At 48.2% G+C, this 21,301-nt stretch overlaps 3 protein-coding genes and 1 non-coding gene across 4 annotated transcripts; 2 read left to right on the forward strand and 2 right to left on the reverse strand.

Annotated features, from left to right (window-relative positions):
- The first annotated feature begins 4,667 nt into the window (after positions 1-4,667).
- Positions 4,668-4,861, forward strand: LOC113147039. Its single transcript, XR_003297367.1, has one exon. It is a non-coding gene; the product is annotated as a U2 spliceosomal RNA (small nuclear RNA).
- Positions 4,862-5,410: 549 nt separating this feature from the next.
- On the reverse strand, positions 5,411-7,498 carry LOC34618425 (uncharacterized CDP-alcohol phosphatidyltransferase class-I family protein 3). Its single transcript, XM_026336170.1, has 7 exons — positions 7,010-7,498; positions 6,811-6,882; positions 6,586-6,671; positions 6,307-6,387; positions 6,067-6,194; positions 5,714-5,922; positions 5,411-5,569 (listed from the first exon to the last, which is right to left on the reverse strand). Exons 1-7 carry the CDS (start codon positions 7,496-7,498, stop codon positions 5,411-5,413), a joined length of 1,224 nt encoding a protein of 407 aa, XP_026191955.1.
- A 2,345-nt stretch (positions 7,499-9,843) lies between these two features.
- LOC34618426 lies at positions 9,844-12,972 on the reverse strand. The gene is made up of 8 exons (XM_026336163.1): positions 11,880-12,972; positions 11,541-11,660; positions 11,121-11,249; positions 10,910-10,964; positions 10,755-10,804; positions 10,455-10,516; positions 10,136-10,309; positions 9,844-9,918 (listed from the first exon to the last, which is right to left on the reverse strand). Exons 1-8 carry the CDS (start codon positions 12,970-12,972, stop codon positions 9,844-9,846), a joined length of 1,758 nt encoding a protein of 585 aa, XP_026191948.1.
- Positions 12,973-18,055: 5,083 nt separating this feature from the next.
- LOC34618427 (calcium/calmodulin-dependent protein kinase kinase 1) lies at positions 18,056-20,615 on the forward strand. Its single transcript, XM_026336164.1, has 7 exons — positions 18,056-18,173; positions 18,498-18,764; positions 18,962-19,201; positions 19,412-19,548; positions 19,856-19,969; positions 20,216-20,395; positions 20,517-20,615. The coding sequence occupies exons 1-7, from the start codon at positions 18,056-18,058 to the stop codon at positions 20,613-20,615; spliced, it is 1,155 nt and encodes a 384-aa protein (XP_026191949.1).
- Positions 20,616-21,301: the final 686 nt, after the last annotated feature.

Raw genomic sequence — 21,301 nt, forward strand, 5'->3', positions numbered from 1 at the left:
GGTTACAACATGAAGAGAGATGAACGGCTGGGAACGGCGTTTCTGCATACTCTCAGCACTCTGAGAATAAAGTTACCGCTAGTTGACCATCGCCTCTAGTGCACACCCACTCAACGTTGCTTCTTGCTATAATGAGCACGCTGCTACACAGTGAAAAAGGCGCACGAACGACAGACCAAGTATTCAATCCTCTATCAAGTCTTAGGTATCTGGAACTACCGTAAGACGAGGGCCAAATGTTTCATAGCCCACTGGAAGGTGCTTAGGGCCATGTAACCACGGACACTGTATCCTAACAGGCAGCATGAAGTCTTTCTGTTTTCAACAAGTAAAGCATATTCTGAAAGTAGTGATGTTGATACCAGAATGTTTAGAGGGCCTCTCCAAAGTATGTGTATTTGTCGCCACTGGTACTGGCTGACGTACAGATTTATGGGTTGATTTCGATATATGCCTGTGCGATGGTACACGTCGACAGGGAATTGCGTTGCTTTGTACTGACCCGCATCATCAAAAGGGGTTTGTATAAACAATATGCGACAGGATGTCTGAAAGTAGGTACAGCAGGGTACTGAGGAAGCGCGGCTTGATAAGCATGGTGAGTACTAGTGAGTCGGGCTGCGTAATCCTCTACCGAAGCTTAGGGCGCCATTGCGTATTTAGTGGATGGAAATTATAATATTTGCCGGAATAAGGACATACGAGTCGATACTTAGAAAAGCTCTGCCTGCACTTCATTCCTCCCGCGCAACAGGACTTGTGAGCCAGACACACCTAGCTGAAACCGGGTCAAAGGTGCACCGTACATTAAAGCGGAGTAGCTTTAACCCTGTTCCACCGCGAAAGTTCTAGGGTCTTTAAACACTTTTTTACGCAAAGGAAGTTCAGTTACATTTAAGAGCCGCAAAACCATAAGCTTACCCTCAACATTTGGAATCATAGATGGTCACTCACTAAACAGCATTTCTCAGAGGAACTTGGGGGTCAGCGAAAAATTGGCTACACGGAAAGTCAGTCATAAATTCACACTTGTAAACACCCATGATACCTTTTTCGAGTTTATTTTCGCCCATGGCAACACGAAGAATTTTTCGAATTCATTATTTTCCTTTATTTAGGCTGCCAATCGGCTAGGAAATAACTGAGCTTATTTAAATGCCTCACTACTTTACGGGGCCTATTCGGGTGGTGATTCTGAGGAAAGCCACTTTAGAAATGTCTAGCAACCTTACGCTGGCTTAAAGACCACAGAGTCGTTCCCGTGAAACGGTGGAATTTAGTTCCATCCACTTCAATGTGACTGTCTTGCACATGCGGTGCCTCCAGATTACAGTGAAAGCCAACATTTGCTATTTTTGTATGCTTGTTTTGATGTTTATACCACAGCAAACACACCGAGTAATTGTGTTAATGTCCCTAGCACGAATAAATTTAATTTGATGGCATCCGGAGAGGAGGTGCTCGTATTATAGCTTTGCGTACAGCATCTACATGACTTCGACCATTCGCTCATGGAGCATGATTTATAAAGCATGTTATGGTGGCTATGAATAAAGTTGCCTAGCGTGTTTTACTGAAAATGCACTTGCATATGTCTTTCTGCTGAAGCTATTAGTCCTTTCAGTGGTGGCCTGCCGAGTGAAAAGTTGTCTGCAAACGTATACGTTGGCTGTCTAAACAAACATTTCTTATTGCTAAACGTGATTGCTTTGTTGATATCATCTAATAGCAGTCTGTTTTTGAAGTACATCGAATTACAACAAGACACATGCACCGCTCTACGTTTGTTGAAGCAAACGCCTTTGAACGCTTGCATAAATGAAGCAAAGGGCCTTATATGTACGTGCCTGGTTAGAATCAAACGATTCTTTCTGACGCAAAATATTCATAAGCGGTTCTTCTTTTGTAAGAATGCAAGGAAATTAAGTGTGCTATAGTGTGCTTTTGTATTAAGATCTAGAAGAAGCACCTGAACGCTCCACAGGCAAGCGCTTGGTGCTTCGCAGGCTCTAAACAGCTTGCTGCTATATGCCATATAATTCCATGGGTACTGCAATGACCATTATGTAAAAGGCTGAAAGATGTGCACTGTCCATGCCTTAGTGTCGAAAGGTGTGCAAATTCAGTTTTAGACGGAACGATCTGACAGTGGGAAAAGATAACGCTGTAAGGTTAAATGGAGAATGAATGGCTGTTTATTCATGCTTCAAAGCGTATCAATACCCTAGCAATACTAGAATTTTGAAATGCTTTGGGAAAATAAAAGCCATATTGACGGAGGCAGCTGCACAGCCCCTGATATTACAGGGTTATATGATGTGGCCCTGGAGTTGCTATACTACGCTTTGCAGATGGTTCATTGTGTATTTGCGCAGCATCAGCAAATACATGTTTAGGACTGGATATTGACTATCAGATACTGCCTCACTATGGCACAAGGCATACATTCGGCACAGCAGTTGAGCACTGTAGTCTTCGTAGTCAACAAACTGTGGAAGGATCGAATTTCATCTTACAGTACCTAGAGCTAAGTAATGCAATAGTAGAATCAAGCCCTACAAGCACAGTACATATGAATCTGATCAGTACGTAGAATGTAAAGTAGTTGATCGCAAGCATGTCCACATGCTGTTGGCGGTCCAAGAAACGTCGGTAATACAAGAAATACCATCAAATTTCGACATTTCTAACGTGCCCGACGAACAATTAGTGTTCTTGCCGGGTAATCTTTTTTCTAATAAGTCACAACGTTAAGATCCCAGATAATTCTACGTGGCATTACAAAACCCTTAATGGGGTATGAATTAAAGGAGCGTTGGAGACCGATTTGATGAAGTATGCTTCATTTTAAGAGATGAACACTATAACATCGTTGAAAGGAGCGCGCATGACAGACGATAGCAGCGAATCAGTTAGTGGACACAAGCAGCTCAGCGTTTCTGAACTGAAGAAGAGGAAAATAATTCTACTGTTGTCTATATTCCAAAAAAGATATTGATTTCTTTGAGGACATTGCAAAGCCGCGACGACCATAAGTGGAGTTTTTAATTATGTCTTTGTTGGGATCCTCTTAGAATGTCAAAGAGGAGAAGGCCGTACATCTTCCTGAATGCAAATTCATACAGTTGACCACGTGGAGCTGCTGCTTGTTCTCAGTCCTGGATCCCTTGCTGATTACCAGGCAAAAAAACATACTGGTCAGACTGCTTATATTTCTTTTCACGCTGCTCTTATTAATTCTTAGTCTTGTGCGTTTAACAACCACTGCTACCACAAAGTCCATGTTACTCGTCCCCAGAAAAGCTGACTGCTTTAGTGCTCGCTCGTCCTAGCGTATTGCTCTAGCTGCACAATTAGTAAAAGCGGTCATTTGAAGCCAGATATGACGGTCGGGAAATCTACGTTGCCCATAATTTATCAGAAGGTACGGCTATACACGGGGGAGAGACTAGGTACCCTGTATTATCCATTTGAATGAACGACTTCAACAAGTAATAGAGGCGTATAGCTTCCAAAATAATGCACAGCAAATGCAATCTTCTGCAGAATTTGTTGAGCCACAAGACATTAGCATGAAACTCTGCCTTCAAAGCAATGTCGCAGGGCGAAGCGACAATTTGTCTGAGCAAGTTCTTTTCTAAGTTTCAAATTATGGCCCACTGGCATCCCTTCTCGCGTACACCATTCGTTTGAGAATAGATCTAGCTCAATGCTCAAAGAATGGATGCTGTGTGCCTGTGCTGTAAATCGATATGCATGGCGCGGGTGTGACTGCTCAGAGCGCCCATTCTGTGTGCGTTGCCGTTAGCTTGCTGTCCTTCCGCCCTTTTACTAGAGCCTTTTGGGTTAACGGCAAGCAGATGGAGCATTTTTTTGAGTGAGCCTTTAATGACTTTCTATTAAGTTCTGCATAGGGTCTGCGCTAGGGGTTGCGTTGTTGACACTGTACATGAGCTGCTGTATCGCTGCACATAACGGCCCTCTAGGGAACCTCAAACGGGTAAATTTGGGCCTTTTATAGGCGTCAGGGACGAGTAGGAAACTCAGGAAATACACAGGAATAGTGTGCAGTGTGGTCAACCTAACGAGCATGCGCCGCAGTGGTGTGTCAACTGCGCTTTCAGAACCTTAACTACCCAGTGTCCCTAGGATAGGGTTTTCCTTTCTAGAACCATAAAATGCTTAGCATTTACTCAAAATGTGAAGGAAAAGTTTTGGAGGGGCTCGACTTTAATTAATCTTTACAAGGAAAGCAAGACACGATGGTGAATCGGACGACCACGGCGGAGAGGGTCTGCAAGCACTTCAAGTGAAGTGCTTCCTAGTGACTGTCAGGTTTTCAAAAACCTAAAAGATCCAATGCCTGAGGCGGTAAGAGTTATTGACGTTAAAGTCTAATGAATGATGAAGTTGCCAATTCTGCACTCGACGGACAGTACTCTTACAGGGTTGGACGGAAATTGCACAACGGGTGACTGGCGATATTAATGCTCAACACGCACTATAGAACGCAGATGAAGGACTAAAAGGGTCTTACATAAAATCAATGCAGATTTAAATGGTAATGATGAGGAAAAAACAATTTTTTGTGTGCTGCAGCGCTCTCTTGAGTCTTATTCGTGATTCAGCAAGATGAAGGGTGGGGTGCAGTCTGGGACATAGAAGACATACCTTCTCGGCCTTTTGGCTATGATCAAGTGTAGTATCTGTTCTTATCAGTGTGACAACTGATATGGATCCAACTGGATCCAACAATGTCACAATAATTTTTGTTTGGGGAGGACCGAGTCTAGAGCTTGCTCTGCTCGCCCTCGAGCGTTGCCCCACCCTTGCACTACTCGGTGGGAGTAGCGTACCCTTCCGACCCCTCGGGGTTAACAATGTAGTCGATTTGGGGGTGTTGTGCCGCGTAATGTCCTTATACAGCCCTTTAAGCGTCTTTAGTGGTCGTGGTTGGCTTTCGCGGTGCGCCCATGCAATTACAGAGTGTGAGCGCGCCACTTAAGTGGAGTACGCCAACCCGTCTAGAAGTGCGTGGACGTATCTGGTTACTGATTCCCGTTGGAGCTGCGTAACGATTCATGACCGAGCTGCGTCTTAATGGATGAACGCTTATATGTATGCGCCGCGTGAGCCTCGAAGGTGGGCAAGTCCGTCGTTGTGCACCGCATGTGGCGGCGTATTTGGCACTATATTGTACTTTGGGTTTACTATGGGTCAACCAAAACATGTAGGGATTGAATTAAAGAAAAGGGAGTCTGTTGAAGGTGGGGTGGGCCCATGGCGACTCGTGAAACGGACCACAGGTAGTACCCACACTACCAGCATACAGTGAACGTAACGCGTCGGTTCTGTGGAGCAGCGATATTTTGCCCGATTTGTACGCTTCACTTTTGCTATGCGGAGTCCGTTATTCTGCCTTCTTTCCATGCTTTGCTCCCTTCGGAGAAAATTTGGAAGTGTCAGGGCTAGGAACGGTGAAACAAGGGATACCCAGACTGTCACAAATATCCGAAACCACGGTGTACACGAAGTCTGCGAGGTAAATGAAATTAAATAAGCACACCGCCTGAAAGCAACAAACGCCAGGTAATGCATTAAAATCCAGTTTCCATGTAACCTGGATGCTCTAGGTGGAAGTTGGCACTAAACCGCTATTAATAAAGCTGCATGGGGACCCCAGGACAGCACTTGTAAGGGCTTTAAAGCTTACCATCATGGCGCAAAACTCCTGGTCCACCGTTAGATTGCATAAGCGAAGTGCAGCTGCGGCAGCTGCCAGGGGTAGCATTGGCCATTGAATTGTTTTGTACGAAAAGCGGCAGGTGGCCGAGAGGCATAGGCGCAGCATCAAAATGGTGTACGTCAAGCAAAGAACCATGTACACTAGGTACGGATTCAACACTGGCCGCCACACCAGGCCTGCATGCGAAAACAGAGGACAGAAGAACAACCTGTTTCTCACCGCGAAATGCGTCGTGTTTCTTTCGTACGCAGAAGACGCAAACAGCGTTCCACGATGAGAAGGCACAGAAACTCTTCGCAGCAAGCCGCACAGTCACTTACAGTGCATGTAAACAACCCCCTGGACGAAGACGTAAACCAGAAACATAACCACCTGCATGAGCGCGAGTAATGGCCGCGGCGCCCGCCGGATTCCCATTATAATGTTGCACATGCAAAGGCCAGTGTTGCTGAGAAGCACAATTCGCATAGCACTTACTTCCACAACATGCAGTGACAGCAAGGATCTCGGAGTGTTTCAGAAATGCGAGGCTTCAGGGAATAGCCATGCGGTGTGCCTACCAGATTAACAACAACCACTGAAGCAGCACGCTGGCTGTTACAGATACTCCACCAGCTTTTTCAAGCTGCGCTAGTGGCACTCTGCGACACATGAGCAGCCCTTTATGCAAACAGAGAATGGGCTTGTTTGATATATGTACACTGTGCCGCATCTGCAATCCGGTGACACTAACGTGCAAAATGCACATGGCAACATGTTCCTCACGAGTTCATGTAGATTTCCTGGACGAAAGTCTAGCTACAACTTAAAATCTTTGGGGGAAAGAATGTGCAACTTACCCTAATGCTGACGGTAGGTGTGCCAGGAGATCAACATGAAATATCTCGGGACCAAAGATGCCTCCCATGATAGACAGAAGTATCACCTGAAACAAAGAACAACAGAACTTTGCTGCAGGCAGCCCCCCTGTCTGGCACAATCTCATAGTAAGCTCCTGACGTTACAGAGCCTATTTGGTCCCCGCAGCTAAGCACCCGAGGAAGGCTTGTTGCGTTGCAACTTACCGCGAGCTGCGCCTCTGTCACGCCCACAATGCCTGTGGCGGTGTAGAACACGTGGAAGTGAAGCTCCCACCACTGAAACACCGTAAACATTGCAATGGCCAGGCAGTTCGTAGTGTCATAGGTGCGGGAAGAGCGTAGGAGCCCTGTACAGCTGGGCCCGTCCCTTTTAACATCCAAATGAATGGATATGCCTGCTTACTGTATATAAAAATTGCAGCATCTGAGTCGATACAACTGCTACGGCGTAGGGCATGAGTCCAACTCCAGCACCAATGACTGTGGTGCTGAGAAAAGTAAGGGGCGTAGTGCTGAGGATGTCACATCCGTGATCCATGAGCTGCCCCAGTGGAGAGGAAAGGCCCAAGCGGCGCGCATGTTTCCCGTCTATTGCGTCTAGTGTTTGAAACAAGAATAAGAAGAGCGCCCCTCCTATGAGTACCCAGCGAGGCGGGGCCTCTGAGAGGTACGGGCAAAAGGCCAGTACCAAGCAGCTCCCCAGGATGGCCGAAATACAGCTGGAAACTGTTAATACATTGGGGTGCACTCTCCAGGGAATGATCTTCTCAACAGCTTCCCACCATGGATTCAAGATGATGTCAAACGGAGTGCGGTGACCGGACACATACGCATATTTGTGAAGACTCTCCAAGCCAGCAGGTGGCAGATAATGCCCGAACGCGCCTCGCATGGTTCTAAGGGTCGCCTGGGGTGCGGGACTTATGAAGTTTCAACAATAAAAGTGGGACTGCTTGGCAGTCTGCGGCCGTGCCGGGATTAACACAAATATGCCGAATACTCTGTTCTCCCCAGGAGAAACTATCTACCACAGAGCCGGCCGCCTCCTGCCTCGCCTTCCGTGGAATACTTTGTCAAGAAGACAATTAAGACTGGTAGAGATTTGGGGACGCTGTTGAGGGCGGGTAAAGGCTGCTTCTGGAGGGGTGTCTAGCGGCTTGTTTTCGATGAAGCGCACATCATGGAAACGGTCAGCAAGCCCATCATGAAGAGGATGGTAGTCTCTGGGCATGCACCATATGCTTTTGGGGTTAGTCATACAAGCATCTGCTAGCCGCTGTGCTAGGGATGAATCCCCTAAAGCATATTAGAAAGTCCTGAACGGAGCTGTGGCAGCAGCCCCGCTCCCAGTCGAGGGCCTCACAATGTAACGTGCAGTAATGCAAAGCACTTGAGCAAAATTCAAAACCCAAATATATCATGAATGCTCCGAAAACATGATGAATACGTCAATGTTCCTGCAGCGGACGCAGCTGTGATGTGCGTTACCCTCTCTAGGCCCACGGTACTTTGCGAAGTAGCATGCCAGAGCTTCCGTTGGTAGGGAGAGTCACATTGCTTTTCGAGTCATAATTTTTTGGAGCAAGCTTGCCATCTGCATCGCTGATTTTCATGCATGTAGTTTCCCAGCGTCTAACGGCGACTCCTGTTTCTCGCGGGTCCTCAGTACGAAGCATTTGGGTTGTGGTACTACTGGGGAACTCTCTCGCTTGCCATGTGCGAAGCGCAGGCCACAAGGGCCACCCTTCGGCGGCTTTACCTGCAGATGCAGGAGAGGGTCTTGGCTGCTAGAAAAAGAACCTTGCTCCTGTCTTCTTCTGTGACCACCGCAGGCCCGTACTCTAGCGCCTCTGAAAATCTCAGTTGCCTGTCTCAGTTGAGGCAGAGATCAGGGAAGGTCGATAGTCAGCGTTACACAGGGGAGCCTGCAGCGGGATTCACAGCTGCACCGACCGCCTCCCGCATACAGGACATCTTGTGCGTAAAACAATGGGCATTCTCCCCATCTCGGCGCAGTCTGGCGGCCTTTGCAACTCCCTACGCGCATTTTTCAGGCACAGAATCTCAGCCTACCCTTTGGAGCTCGGCGTATGCAGTGGGTCCAGTAGGATCGCGACTCGGAAATCAGCAGCCAAGGGGGTCGCGATACGCTTCGTCTTCCCCTTCCAATGAAGTGATAAAAAAAGCCACCAAAGCTGCATGTCGACCAGTGCAGATATTTCGCCAAGCGTTTCCCGCGCCCCTCGTGTTAACTCCCGTTCGTCTGATGTGGCATCGTGGCGTACTGGAATTACTGTGCAGCAGCTGCCGCTACGTTGTTCGGCGATGGCACGTTCCAATTCTAGGTGTTGACTGCAATGCGAACCCACGCCACAAACAGGCATTAACGTCCCCACCACCGCGAAGCAGGGGCATCCCAAAGCACTTGGTGCCATATCTTGTAGGAAAGCAGGCCCCGAGACACCCCAGATGGCGGCAGGACCACACGATCCGCGCGCGAGCGACTCATCTGTATCGAGCAGGCTTGCGCAGAAACGGGTAACTGGGATTTTTCAACCTACTGCTTTCAACGAGCTCTGAGGTTTTGAAGTATAGTAGGAAATTAGAGCCATGTCAGACAGATCGTCGAACTGTTTTATCTGGGTGTGGAATCTTCCAGCTAGGCTAAGGCAGCTGAGTGACTAGTTTGTACACCAGAGTACTGCTTTGCTTTGATATGCAGAGTCTTCAGACGGAGTGTGTGTGAGGAGAGAGCTGCAAAGCCCCTCCTGAGCCCTTGGTGCTCTTCGGGGCTAACTTAGAAAGCGCGATCTTTGAAAGTTGCTAGATGCGAAGGGTGAAGGGTTCTATTGTTGAACTTAGAAGCCCCATGCATACGATGCCATGGGATGATAGTTGAAAGGACGAAATCGATGCGGCACGCTCTCTCAACAAAACATGTAGATGATGGCGGCCAGTTGCTCCCTGGATCGGTTCATGCCCTTACATTGAACACGGGGCTATTTGCAATGTGGCCTAGCGCCGCCCTCACACTCGATAAGACATATGCATTTATATCTATTGAGTAATTTAAAGTGGTCTTTGCCCTTTTTTAGAATGCAGATGCCAAGGCGGCTGGTATCTGTGTTACAGCTAGCTGGTGAACCGCCAGCCACAGCGTTTCGCTGCAAGTGGAGAAAGTTCTTGCCAACTTGAGCAAACGTTGTTTCAGCTGCCCTAATCACACTGAAATGCCCTTCAGATAGACACATCCACCAGAGCATCCAGGCAAGCCTTCCCCGCCACGGCGACGAGCTCGTTTAGCTGGGACGGCTGCGATGTACATTGGTCACATAAGTCAAATTTCCTTGTGGACCAACCATTTCGATAGCCACGGATATGCGTGTGCAATGCAGTACCAAAGCGCATTCAGGCATTGGGCCGATCAGCGCCCCACACTAGATTACTTTCGAGAATGGGGCGTTTTGACAAAAACAATTATTAAAAACTGGGAACCTGATATGAAGCTTTTAAATTGTGGCTGGCTCACGGTGATCGGATGCATAAAGTGATCGTTAGTGCGGCTGGTCACTCCGATGTGAACGGCAGCCGCCTTCACCAGTTCCATTCTCCTGGATGCCAAATGGAGAAGCTGGTGCGTTTCCATTTCCAACGTCTGCGCCCCGCAGCGCACCAGTGTTTCTAGTAGGTCTTCGTTCTCATCCTGCGGAGCAATGCGACACTATCGAGCAATGTGAAAGAGAAACGCTGGTGGTTTGTTTCCATCTATCTTCCAGCAAATCATGTGCAGCTCCTCCATACTAAACACGGCTAGTGACACTGCAGCATGATGAGCGTGGTTTTCCTACCCGAAAAAGCTGGTCTTCTCGGGCCTGACAGCTGTAGAATGTCTCTGCGGATGCGTTTAGTCCTGAATGCCACGCATTCGCCGTTGGCAACAATGCGGCTTTAATACACGAGTGCCATAAGTCCGGTAGTTTTACTAACATCCCAGCTAGTACGATCGCGTTGCCCTGGAGGGGCAGTTAGTTCGATGATTTGCATGGAAGTATCCGGCGTAGACTTGTGTAATGCATAGCGTGCGCCTGGTTCACAAGCTTTGCGTGCTCCCGTCGAGGGCACTTCGCTGCCCACGTCCTGGCACTGACCTTCAAAGACCAGGTCTGGATCGTGAGCTGCCACATGCCGATAGATGAGTCTGTGTCATCAAAGCATGGAAAAGAAAAGGATCAATTTTCGCTCCCCTCACGACACCAACAAAGGTGAAATTCTTGCTCGTGTAGCAGTCACACAACGACCTCACCTTGATAGCTCTGGATCGGCAGCACATGGCCTGGTAATAGTGTAGGGCTTCAAATCTACAAGCGAAAAGGCAACAGAAAGAACCCGAACTCTTATAGTTTTGCAGGAGCTCACCAGTCAAAGTTGAAGGTACTAGGCCTCCTATGTCTATGACCTTGTTAGACTTTCAAGTATTGGCCAGTGACGCGAATGCATCTGTTTTACCGACTTACCTTGAGTACGCGAATACTCTACTGCAGTCCCATCAAAATATGCATAGTTTGTGTAGCAGCCTAGTGAGCCGGCAGTTGCAACCACAATTGATCCTGGCCGCAGGTCTTGGTCCAGCAAAGTACACGTACCTGGGGTCAGATTCAGCGAAGTATGCACAGCTGTCCCTCTAGGCAGCTGTCCAGCAGCCCCGCATTGCAATTGTAAGCTCAAACCTCTATTCCATAAAAAAGAGATTCCATGGAGTTGAATCAACAATCACAGAAACAGACTGGCGCCGACAAATGCAATGGCGAAGCTCAAACTTCAGTACAACACGCCACGAGCTGCCTCTGCACTGAATACCATGCACGAGCCATAGTGTACACAAAAAGCCACGATCATGGGAATCAGACTGATGGACCGCGTGTTTATGTTCATACCGAGTCTGACGATTGCTAGGGGACCACTCGTGATGTACGACGCCTCGCGAACCAGCACGTCCATCATGGGGGCCCCCATACCGAAGGCAACGATAGACACAGGTTTTCTTCTGTAAAATCCTGGGGCGGAAAGCAGGAAACACCTATTCGCGCGTTTCGGCTTCAAAGATGGCAGAGCAAAATTGTCTTATCACTCCCTTGCAGTCCATTATGAGGTGCATCGCATCACAGCACGAATCGGAAGAATTCGGGGGAGAAAAACTGCTCATAATGAACTCAAATAAATAGGTTCGCCAACTCCTGTTGCCTGTGAATTTGGCTCTTCTCAACTCAGCTCACCTGAGTGCAATCTGAAGTTTCGGTTGCTTTTCAAAGAGAGTGTCCGCATGTGCGAGTCAAGGAACCGCTCTGCAAGCCAATCTGCACGACCAGCATGGCCTACTGTCAGAATACGGTTATAAAGCTCTCCGTGTTGGACACCCAGATGGTAGGCGCGGCCTTCGCCTGGAACCAAGAGCGAGTCTCTTGTCCGCGTCGCGCTCAGCAAATAAGTCGTGGGGGGCAGCCTGCCTCCACTGGGTGCATTAAAGCCTACTTTTCCGACATCCGTATTCTTTGCATTGTCAGCGCCGGCAGTGACATTTTTCACCCTATTTTGATTTGGGTAGAAGGCTGAAGTGTGCCGGCGAAGGGCAGGTTCTTCGGGGACTGACGTAGCCTTCCTTGCTGACGTCGATGAACTCCGACCGGTGCTCGAGCGGTAGCCCATGTCATCGAATTCAAATGATTCTCTGGTATCTGACTGAGACGATTTGCGGGATGAAAGGGACTTATGCTGTGTGTAATACGGCTTATGGGAGGTGCTTGCATGGAGCCTCCCAGAGGTGGTCGTAGTGGCCTCTCTTCTGTGTCCGAGTAGCTCCTTGCCAATGCGGTGCTTGCGTGATCCACTGCCTGTGTCCGTTGAATTAAGCCTTCCGAAGCTGCTACGTCTTAGGCGACTTGAGATGGAGCAGCTCTGATCTTGGTGTGGAATGCATGATGTACTATGTATTAGGCTATAAGGAGAATTGACAGTGTCATCGTCCAAGGCCTGTTGGGTAGAATGGCTGCCCCTGGTTCCCGCTATTGAAAAACCTAAGTGCCCCCCGGCAATCGCGTTTCGGCGCCCCTGCGTGTTACTGGGGATGGGGTCTTCAATGCTCGATCTTCGTCTGCCAACGCCGCCCGCATTATCGTGCGGTGCTTGAGGGCAGAGGAAACTTGCCACTGTCTTGGAACGAAACTTGGATGGACCTCCAAAGGTATACCTTTCCTTCGGTCGGACATCATCACTGTTGGTTGTATGGGTCTGGAGTTGTCCATTTCCAGGTTTGGGATCTACGCCGATGCAGCGCTTCGTCCCGACCTCAGAATTACCTCTCTGAAACATGAGGGAACAGAAACGTGATTATGTCCTTCCCTTTCGGTGTATCAAGTATCCAAAAAGTATTTTTTAAAGATAGGACATAATTGTATGCAGTGTAGCAGCTGTTAGAGGCACTCTGCCCTCATACTCTGTCAATAGCGAGCGACAACACAGCCTGAGCATGTCAACCTTAAGTACAGGACACACAGTCCCAGTAAAGACGAAAGGTTTCGCCTATTAAACAGATCCTGCAGTGTAACTGGCTATGATTTCCAGCTATCTGCAGTGGGTTCTCTAATTTTCGGTTTTGGGAACAGTCCCTGCCAGTCCAGTGGCACTGCGCCTACGCTCGAAACGCAGAGCCACTGCGCTACCTCTGCGGTGGGCAAAAGCATTTATTACACGCTTTTAAGTCCTAATTGTGAAACGTTTACTACTCTGGATTCCTTCTGACAACAGGGACGACCTGACGGAGGAGGGCAAACACCACGCGGCAACAAAAAGGTAATATGAAATCGAACGGTAGCATAAAGAAAATCAAAATACTTCCGATCGAAATCCAGAGGACTAGGAACAAGAAGCCACATATAATACTTGTAACGAAGTAATATATCATGTTGCTTTAGGCTATTAAATCGTGCCATCGCCGTTTAAAAAAAATGGCTCGGTAAGCAAGTCTTACGCTCTGCTGGCTCGAGAGGAGCTTGTTGGAAGAAACGCATTTTTCTACATACACAGCCCATTCGCTGTTCATGAACTACTTCTCTCCTAGGATTTAATGCTAAGGTGGAAAAGTAATATCTCACTTGCCAAGGATACATGTCCTGACGAGCATGTAGTCCATCGACCTTTGACACTGTAGAAAGGAGAAATACAGCCACCCTCAATGCGCAGATTCTTGATTCAGCTGCGTCTTCGATGGGCCAAAGGCACGAGACAGTGCGAAGCAGCAATGGTCAGCTCTGGTTCTTGTCTTCGCTGTGTATTCCCCAGTACACCTTGCAGCTTAGCGGCGATGACGATGAAGCGAGCCAACAGGAATAGTGAATACAGGTAAGGTTTTGCACCGACCTATGGATGTGAACAGCTTGTCGAAAGGCAGTCTTCGAATACTCATATGCATAACCTCCCAAACATGAAGGCATGATAGGTGTTGGGTTACGTAACACCCGCAGCACCCGCAGGAAACGAATTTTGCTAACTAGGGCTTCGCTAAGTTGATCATACCTTTACAAGGGCTCACAGTGCCTAGTATGTCAACGATAACGTACAAGGATATAAATAATACCAGCATGCTGGAATAAGTGCTCAGGGATCCACTGCAATATGCAGGCCCACCAGAGAGTTCTCTTGCGGCGAGCCTACACTAGATATGTCTCTGGGCACCCCTGGGACGTGTCCTGACGAATGGCAGTCGAATACCCGAGTTGAATCCGCCATGATTTAGCGGCTAGCAGCAAAGGATCGCAGTTTAGAGCGTGTATAGCAGTAAAACATCACCCAGTTTTCACATGCTTTGTAGCATGTTCTCGGATCCTCGAAGTTCGTATACACGAATATCACGCACCTTCAACCCATTCTAGAAATTGTCAGCTCTTTCGTTTATTTTGCAGAGAAAAAGAGCAGAGAAAAAGATGCCACTGTGTAACAGTGACCTATCTGGTGGAACTGCAATATGCAATGCCTTCAGGACCTAAACGGCTGCTGCCCACAAAGCAAAACTTGCCCGTGGGAACTGCACTACAGAATGAGGCCTTCCGCACCACAGGAAATAACAGATGTCTACTTTTCACGACCTCCAGAAAGTGTGTACAAAATTGACTAGGAGTAAATACATTTACTTGCCTTCGTAGATAAAGTGGATAAACAGTTTCCCCCAGGTTTTCTGCGTTCAGTGCCATTTATGTACACGTAAAACCAATAGGAAAAGGCGAATGCTAAATCTCAGATATATTTGTAGGAATGCATATGATTTTCTCGCTTGTAACAGTGTAGGCTTGTTGAGCCGTGCCGAAAGCCGACAAAACAACAACGTCGATGGGCAGTATTCCGTCATACATCTTATGAAGGGGTTTGGCGAGGCAAAGGGTACAAATGGGTATAGTGAACGATACGAAGTAGCTCATTGAGACTTGATCCATCCAGCAGCTGTATCCTGAAGGCAGTCTCATGTGCACACATATTTTGTCATATGTCCACCCCCATTCCAGAACAGAAGCATACGACGATAGACTACACAAAGATAAAGGTTTATAACGTTCTTGAAGGAAGCCAACAACGTATTCCTTTTTAGAAAGGGACGGTGCGTGGGAACACCACAGCAACAAAACACTTACGCTTGCGGTTCCAATAACAGTTCACACCGCATGCTCTGAAGTTACCAGTCAAGTCCTCACGCACTACATGCTGAGGACATTGTTGCTGCTCCAAAAGTTGCGTCGTCATTAAAGCAATTGTACGCAAGAACAAGTGCATGGTAGAGCTCAGCTAGAAGCACGCTCATTGTGGGCTTGTTCACTGTGCTACGAGCGCCTATATGCAGTAGATAAGATGCTTCTCAGCCCACTCATTTTGTATGCGGCACACGCAGTTATACTTCTCCGCGGCATTACCTTCGCTCAGATATTGTATGTCGGTAAGCAGCTTTACTTGCAGACCAAGACGGCATGCAAGGAACTGTACCTACCACTTTTAAATGCTAATCTCAAACTCCTTTTGTCAGGCTGTTCGTATATTTTTAATTTACATGTGCAATCACACCGAAAGAGACGGTCATAGAGCTAAAACTCGTTTAAAACTACTTTGATAAGCTGCTAACTTCAAGAAAAGATGCTACTAGTACGCAATGCTTGAAGGCACGTGGCTAATAAGCCCTTACCCTTATAGCCTTGCCTTACGCAAAGAAACTCCAGCAGTCATTTCAGAATCTAAGGTACTTCTAAGCAGGCAACATGCACGGAGGTGTACAAACATAGACAGCACCTAAATTAACCTAATGAATGCTCGTAGCAGTTGCCGCCCAGAGGCAAACCCCTACCACTGCCAGTAGTGGATGCTGCGGTCTACTTTTAAGAAGAGACTACCCACGGATCAGCGGTACAATTTTGGAAATGGTGCTAGCGGTAATGTTTGATCCCAGTTCGTTGTATTCAGTGGTTTGTGTTTGTTGATCGCAGTTGTCCTGAACTAGGAGGGCGCAAGCTTAATGATATTCATTCGACCTATTGGGACGTCGTATATTCTTCAGAACCACCGAATAATGATAGGACGGTCTCTACTGCGGTTCAAAAGGATTTGCAGCGGCCGTTTATGGTGGTGGTAGGGTGCTACGCCAAATGGTTCCTTAGAAATTCCGGCGCTGCAGACGGTGTGTCTTGAGCCAATGCGTTCACTGCGTGCAGTAGCACAGGCCAGACGATTAATGCTACCTTAAAGGATCATCTTTTCCTCCTACTACGTGTGAACTGGCTAGATATGGAGCCTGGATTTAATTGCATGCCTTCCAGAGTTGCTTGTACTGCTCGGAAGTGAGCAACCAACAGCTATCCTCCAAGCACCTTTACGATCTGCTTGAAATATAGGACATCGATGTACCTTTTGAATATATTCGCATGCAAGCGATATGGCATGTGTGCAAAGCTTTTGCATTCTATCACTAATTCCGAAATCAGGCGTACTGAGCATCTGCCAATTCTGGGTGTATGGGATTGGTGCAAATGCGTACTCTCGGTAGCTTACTGACTCAAGTTTAAGCCCACAACGGCACGGAAAGGCATGCCACACTCTTCGAATACACGGGCTGAAAGTGATTAATGGCTTGTTTGCTTCTCCGGTTGCCCTTTCGTATCATTTGAACTAATTTTGATTTGAGGATGTGCTTGCAATTGGCTTGTTTGTCGTTTTTACTCGGTGCATCTTGAGTGAAAACCAGCCTTCCACCTAATTCGTTATCTACATGCATCGTCAGCAGCGCTGTCTTGGCCATATACACACCGAGCCGTTCCACAACACAACCCTAAACCCCTACGGCAATCCCAGTATCAGCATTAGCAGACACGCATTGCCATGAATTAGAAGTATTCCTGCGATATATGGGTGGCAAAGGAAACTGATTTAGGTGTTTCCATAAGCGTGTGTAGAAATCCTGTAGTGGAGCGCTCGGTACTCCGGCAGGTCTTGAGGAAATGGTTTTCTGAGAAACTCGAGAATTGACCTAAGTTTTGGATGTCTGCATCGAAAGCATAGCCACTAACCCCAAGTTTTGGAATCTAGCCGAAGTACTGAGACATATACATGGGAAATTAACCTTTGACGGAATAATTCTGGTGCCCATTTCCTTGCATTGGCCATTAACAACTGCCATAACGATCTGTGTAGACTCGCCCGCTTATCACCTTGAAACACATCAATAGCAACATTGTAATAACAGCTGCGTTGCGAGCTAAGTTGCGCTTCTGCATCGAAGCACAACAGCTAAGGGCTCGGACCATGCCGCTTTGGAGGGTTCGTCGCTCGGGGGCTCTGCTGCACTCCCGGGCCGCTAGCCTGCTCGAGCAGCCCAACAGTGGCCGTAAGGTAATTTGAATTAGATCTTAAATTGTGAAATTGTTCGCGAACCACCGTTCGGGCACTGTCTGGAGGAACTATAGGGGTGTAGTTTGGCGGCATCAGGGGACTGGGTCCTACAGGGGTCCAAGACGAGCAGGCGTGGCGAAGTGGGTTATGGGAGGGAGCGCAAGCAGAGAGCCTCCATTCGAGGGAAAGCAACGCGAGAGCTACCATTTTTGGACAGTGCATATTGCCATCGGCACCTGGGAGCGAATGTAAAATGAAGTTACGCAAGGGTGCCATGGAAACAAGCCTGGAAGACAGAAGTTAATGCCACCTCGAGTGGAGACTTCCGTCCAGGCCCTAGTGCCTGAGCAAGCACTCGGCAAAAGCTGCCCAGAGCGGCACAAATTTTGAGCTTGCTTGCTAAGAACTTATGGTCGACGAAAGGCCCTTCAGGTGCTTCAATACCAACGGCTTTCCGCAAGCATTTATGCCGCCAAGGCGCACCAGGACTAACAAAGCACTCCAATGCTAAATCTTTGCACGTGGGTAGAAAATGCATCGCCCTTCCCCACGCATTGAGGGAGTGGACGTCGAGCTGGCTTCGAAACGTCGACTCCTTGATGGCAGCGTTTGGCTAAATCAGTATCGCGTTTGCGAGAAACTAGCGAGCAGTGAGTGTGCAATCTGATTTCGTTGCTTCATTTCATGACAACAGGCAGGTGCATGGCTTGCACAAATGCTAGCCACTCCGTGACAAGGGTAACTGAGTTCACAGACGAGCTTGTGAGAACTCCCCTGGGTTGTGTTTCAACATGTATGCGGTGCTGCTGCTGCCCATATTTGTCACCCCGTAAACTATATCCGGACTTTGTCGCATTGGAGTGTAAAGCGTTAGTGGGGTGCATGTGAACTTGGCTCTTTTCTTCTCGCTTCATGCGTCTGGTTTCGGCATCTCGCTAAGGCAAACAAACTCTCGGTGTTTGTGCTGTTGGCAGCTGAACTTTCCAGCGTTTTTCGTGTGGAAGGGACGAACACTGATACTGGAGAAGTGACGAGTTATTGCTGCAAGAGATACCGAAAGATGTTGCTCCTGAGGCGCAGGGATTTCCGTCCTGGTCCAACGGGAATGGGTTTCAAGACCAAAATGGAAGACGTTAAGGAAGAGGCTCGAATGTTGTCCCTGCTAAAGCATCCACGTTGTCTTGAACTGCAGGCGATTCTTGACTCGAACCTGGACTCGGCGGAGGGCAAAGTGTATTTTCGTGAGGAGCAACCCTGCCGGGAGCGCACGGTTTAATATCCTTTTGCAGCCACCATTAAGGTGCTGTGCGTCATCCATCATGCTCACCTGGTGTTTCGACACTTAGTAGCAGAGGCGTAGTCTGGATATTCTCCGGCATCCTACTTCAGCCCCACTTTTCATGTAGATTTGTATGCTGATGTGTTCCTGTGTGCTCAGTAACAAACTTTTTAGTAGGGGGTGCGCTGATGGTATTAAGACCATTACGAGATGGGATGCAAGAGCGAAGTCACTTGCTGAAGTCCGGTCAGTCACCCACCGTGTCAGTAGACGGAACAAAAACTGCCCATTATACGGCTCTGCGAGAAGGCTTTGTTCCTCAACTGAGATCACAGAGGACCTTCACTGAGGCCCAAGCCAAATGTTTCATCAGGGATGCTGCGGAAGGTGTATCATACTGTGAGACACAGGGCAGGCTAACATCCCCAGCACTTGAGGGGTCCAGATAATTGGCAACTGCATGCACTCTTGTGATTGCGCTGACGAAATGATTAGCAGCCCTGAGTAGCGTTATTCGCCTTGCAGAGTGAACTCGTTTTTGGCGGCATCTGGTTTACTAGTTTTTGATGCTGGCGTTGATGGAGCGCCGGTGCTTGTGACGTGGCTCAGTGCACGAAGATTTAGGAATTTGCCACAGGGACTTGAAGGTTGACAACCTTCTTCTGGGGGCAGATGGGCGAGTATGTGTCGGAGACTTTGGAAGCGCCGAGAAAATGGGAGCTAATGGCAAAGTCAGACACACGAAGGTATGAATTGATACCCATCGCACTACCGGTTGCAGGGGGAGTACTCAGCTTCTCCTTAATGCGGTTAGAGTCAAAGGGTTAACACGAGCAACTAAAAGGGAACGTCAGAGAGCGCGATCCACCTGGGTTTCAATCTGAGGCACTTCTTAGTTTCCGGCTTACGAGACTCGGGGGCACAAGAGATTTTGCCTCAGCCTACATTTCAAGAATCATGATATTGCTCACAGTATGCATGCGTGTCTGGTTTGGCACTAAGGAATCAATTTATGCATGACGTCTTAATGTCGCTGCGTTCGTATTGCTACAGGGTACTTACATGTTTATGGCCCCAGAGTGCTTTCGGCCATTGGACGACACGAAGCTGTACGAAGGCCACGATGGGCGCGCTGCGGACGCCTGGGCATTGGGAATTTGCACATATGTACGCACTCACAACGCCCGCCAGCAAATAACTAATGTAGAAGATTGCATGTGGCATGAAAAGCCGTGTTCGCCAAAAATGGCAATATTGCAGCATGTGTGACACACCGTCAAACGGTCTATTCCAGGTTTCCGTAGGGCATTTAGTACGATATGCGGTTCTCTTTGCCACTGCGTGCTGGAACGAGCTTGTTTACACCACTAACATCGCATGCTTGTGTGTGGGCTTCTGGGGTGCGCTGTTTAGGTTATGGTATTTGGTGTGGTGCCTTTCGATGATAGTTCGATAGAAAGCCTATTCGAGGCTCTTGGGGAGGGGGTTGTCACTATTCCTAGCGAACCTCCCATATCTCCCGAGCTGCGTGACTTTCTTGGTAAGGTCCTCCACCCAGAGTGGAAGGACCGTATGTCCGTTCGGCAGATCCTGGTGAGTAAGCTCAAAACATACGATGTGTGCGCTATGGCGCTAATGTAAGGAATAAGAGGAAATTATGTCCACAGTGTAATGTATTTCCATTCGACGCTGCTGTAATGTATGGATTGTGCAGTCCCACCCGTGGGTCGCCTCGGCAAACTACAAAGACGCTGCTGATTACGCTGGGGCGCTTCTTCAGCAGAGAAGCCTCGACGATCACATCGATAATTAGGCCGGAAGGCTCGAGTAAGGGCACCTGCAGGACAACCCTCAGTGGCTTCAAGTCTACAGAGGCCTGATATTTATCTTGTGGAGTCTAATGGGGTGGGGAAGTTGTGCGTGCCGCACGATTACCAAGGTGTGCACTTTTGTTACAATATATTCCTTTTCCGCAATAGAGCTAATGAGCCCCACTGGTGTGGCTTAACGCGCCATGGCTACAGTACCCAGTTGTGTACCCTCCACAGTTGCCAGAGCCAGAGCATCCTCTACAGTGGGCTTGAATTGTCAATGGGGGATGATGGCGCACGATATTTTGTGACTTGATGAGACCAGAAGATTTCGCCAGAGCTGCTTTATTGTGCTTCATGAGAACAGAAACTCTTTGTACATCTCGGCTGTTGTCCATGCAAGATACGGGGCTGGTTGCTTCAAAGAAAGGCCTGCCTCTTGCGGAAAGTCGAGTTGCTTTTCTTGATCAAGGATCAAGGCGCGTAAGTGCCAGTCAAACAAGCCGTACCTATGGATGCAGGCATTTAAGCTGGTTTCCATCACTCTCTAGTACAGTGCTGGTTGATCACAACAGCAGTACTCTCCCACCATGGTACATCTGGCACCAAGCATACCTCAGCAAAGGAATTTGTAATGATTTAGTCTGCGGCAGGAGCATTAAAGAACGTGCTTGAGCATCACAGTTTA

Source organism: Cyclospora cayetanensis, unplaced genomic scaffold (assembly GCF_002999335.1).
Source record: "Cyclospora cayetanensis isolate NF1_C8 unplaced genomic scaffold, CcayRef3 CcayRef3_contig_95, whole genome shotgun sequence".
In the NCBI taxonomy this organism is placed as follows: domain Eukaryota; phylum Apicomplexa; class Conoidasida; order Eucoccidiorida; family Eimeriidae; genus Cyclospora; species Cyclospora cayetanensis.

Excerpts from the sequence above, each read along its gene's own strand:
- LOC34618425 (XM_026336170.1), bottom strand. The coding sequence starts at position 7,498 with ATGCGAGGCGCGTTCGGGCATTATCTGCCACCTGCTGGCTTGGAGAGT. Across the intron at positions 6,195-6,306 it reads CAGTGGTTGTTGTTAATCTG|CAACACTGGCCTTTGCATGT; the intron begins GTAGGCACACCG and ends TGTGCTTCTCAG. Across the intron at positions 5,923-6,066 it reads GGGGGTTGTTTACATGCACT|GCCTGGTGTGGCGGCCAGTG; the intron begins GTAAGTGACTGT and ends TTTCGCATGCAG.
- LOC34618426 (XM_026336163.1), bottom strand. The coding sequence starts at position 12,972 with ATGTTTCAGAGAGGTAATTCTGAGGTCGGGACGAAGCGCTGCATCGGC. Across the intron at positions 11,661-11,879 it reads AAACTTCAGATTGCACTCAG|GATTTTACAGAAGAAAACCT; the intron begins GTGAGCTGAGTT and ends TTTCCGCCCCAG. Across the intron at positions 10,805-10,909 it reads GCCGATCCAGAGCTATCAAG|ACTCATCTATCGGCATGTGG; the intron begins GTGAGGTCGTTG and ends TTGATGACACAG.
- LOC34618427 (XM_026336164.1), top strand. The coding sequence starts at position 18,056 with ATGCATCGCCCTTCCCCACGCATTGAGGGAGTGGACGTCGAGCTGGCT. Across the intron at positions 18,174-18,497 it reads TTGCGAGAAACTAGCGAGCA|CTGAACTTTCCAGCGTTTTT; the intron begins GTGAGTGTGCAA and ends TGCTGTTGGCAG. Across the intron at positions 18,765-18,961 it reads GGAGGGCAAAGTGTATTTTC|TAACAAACTTTTTAGTAGGG; the intron begins GTGAGGAGCAAC and ends CTGTGTGCTCAG.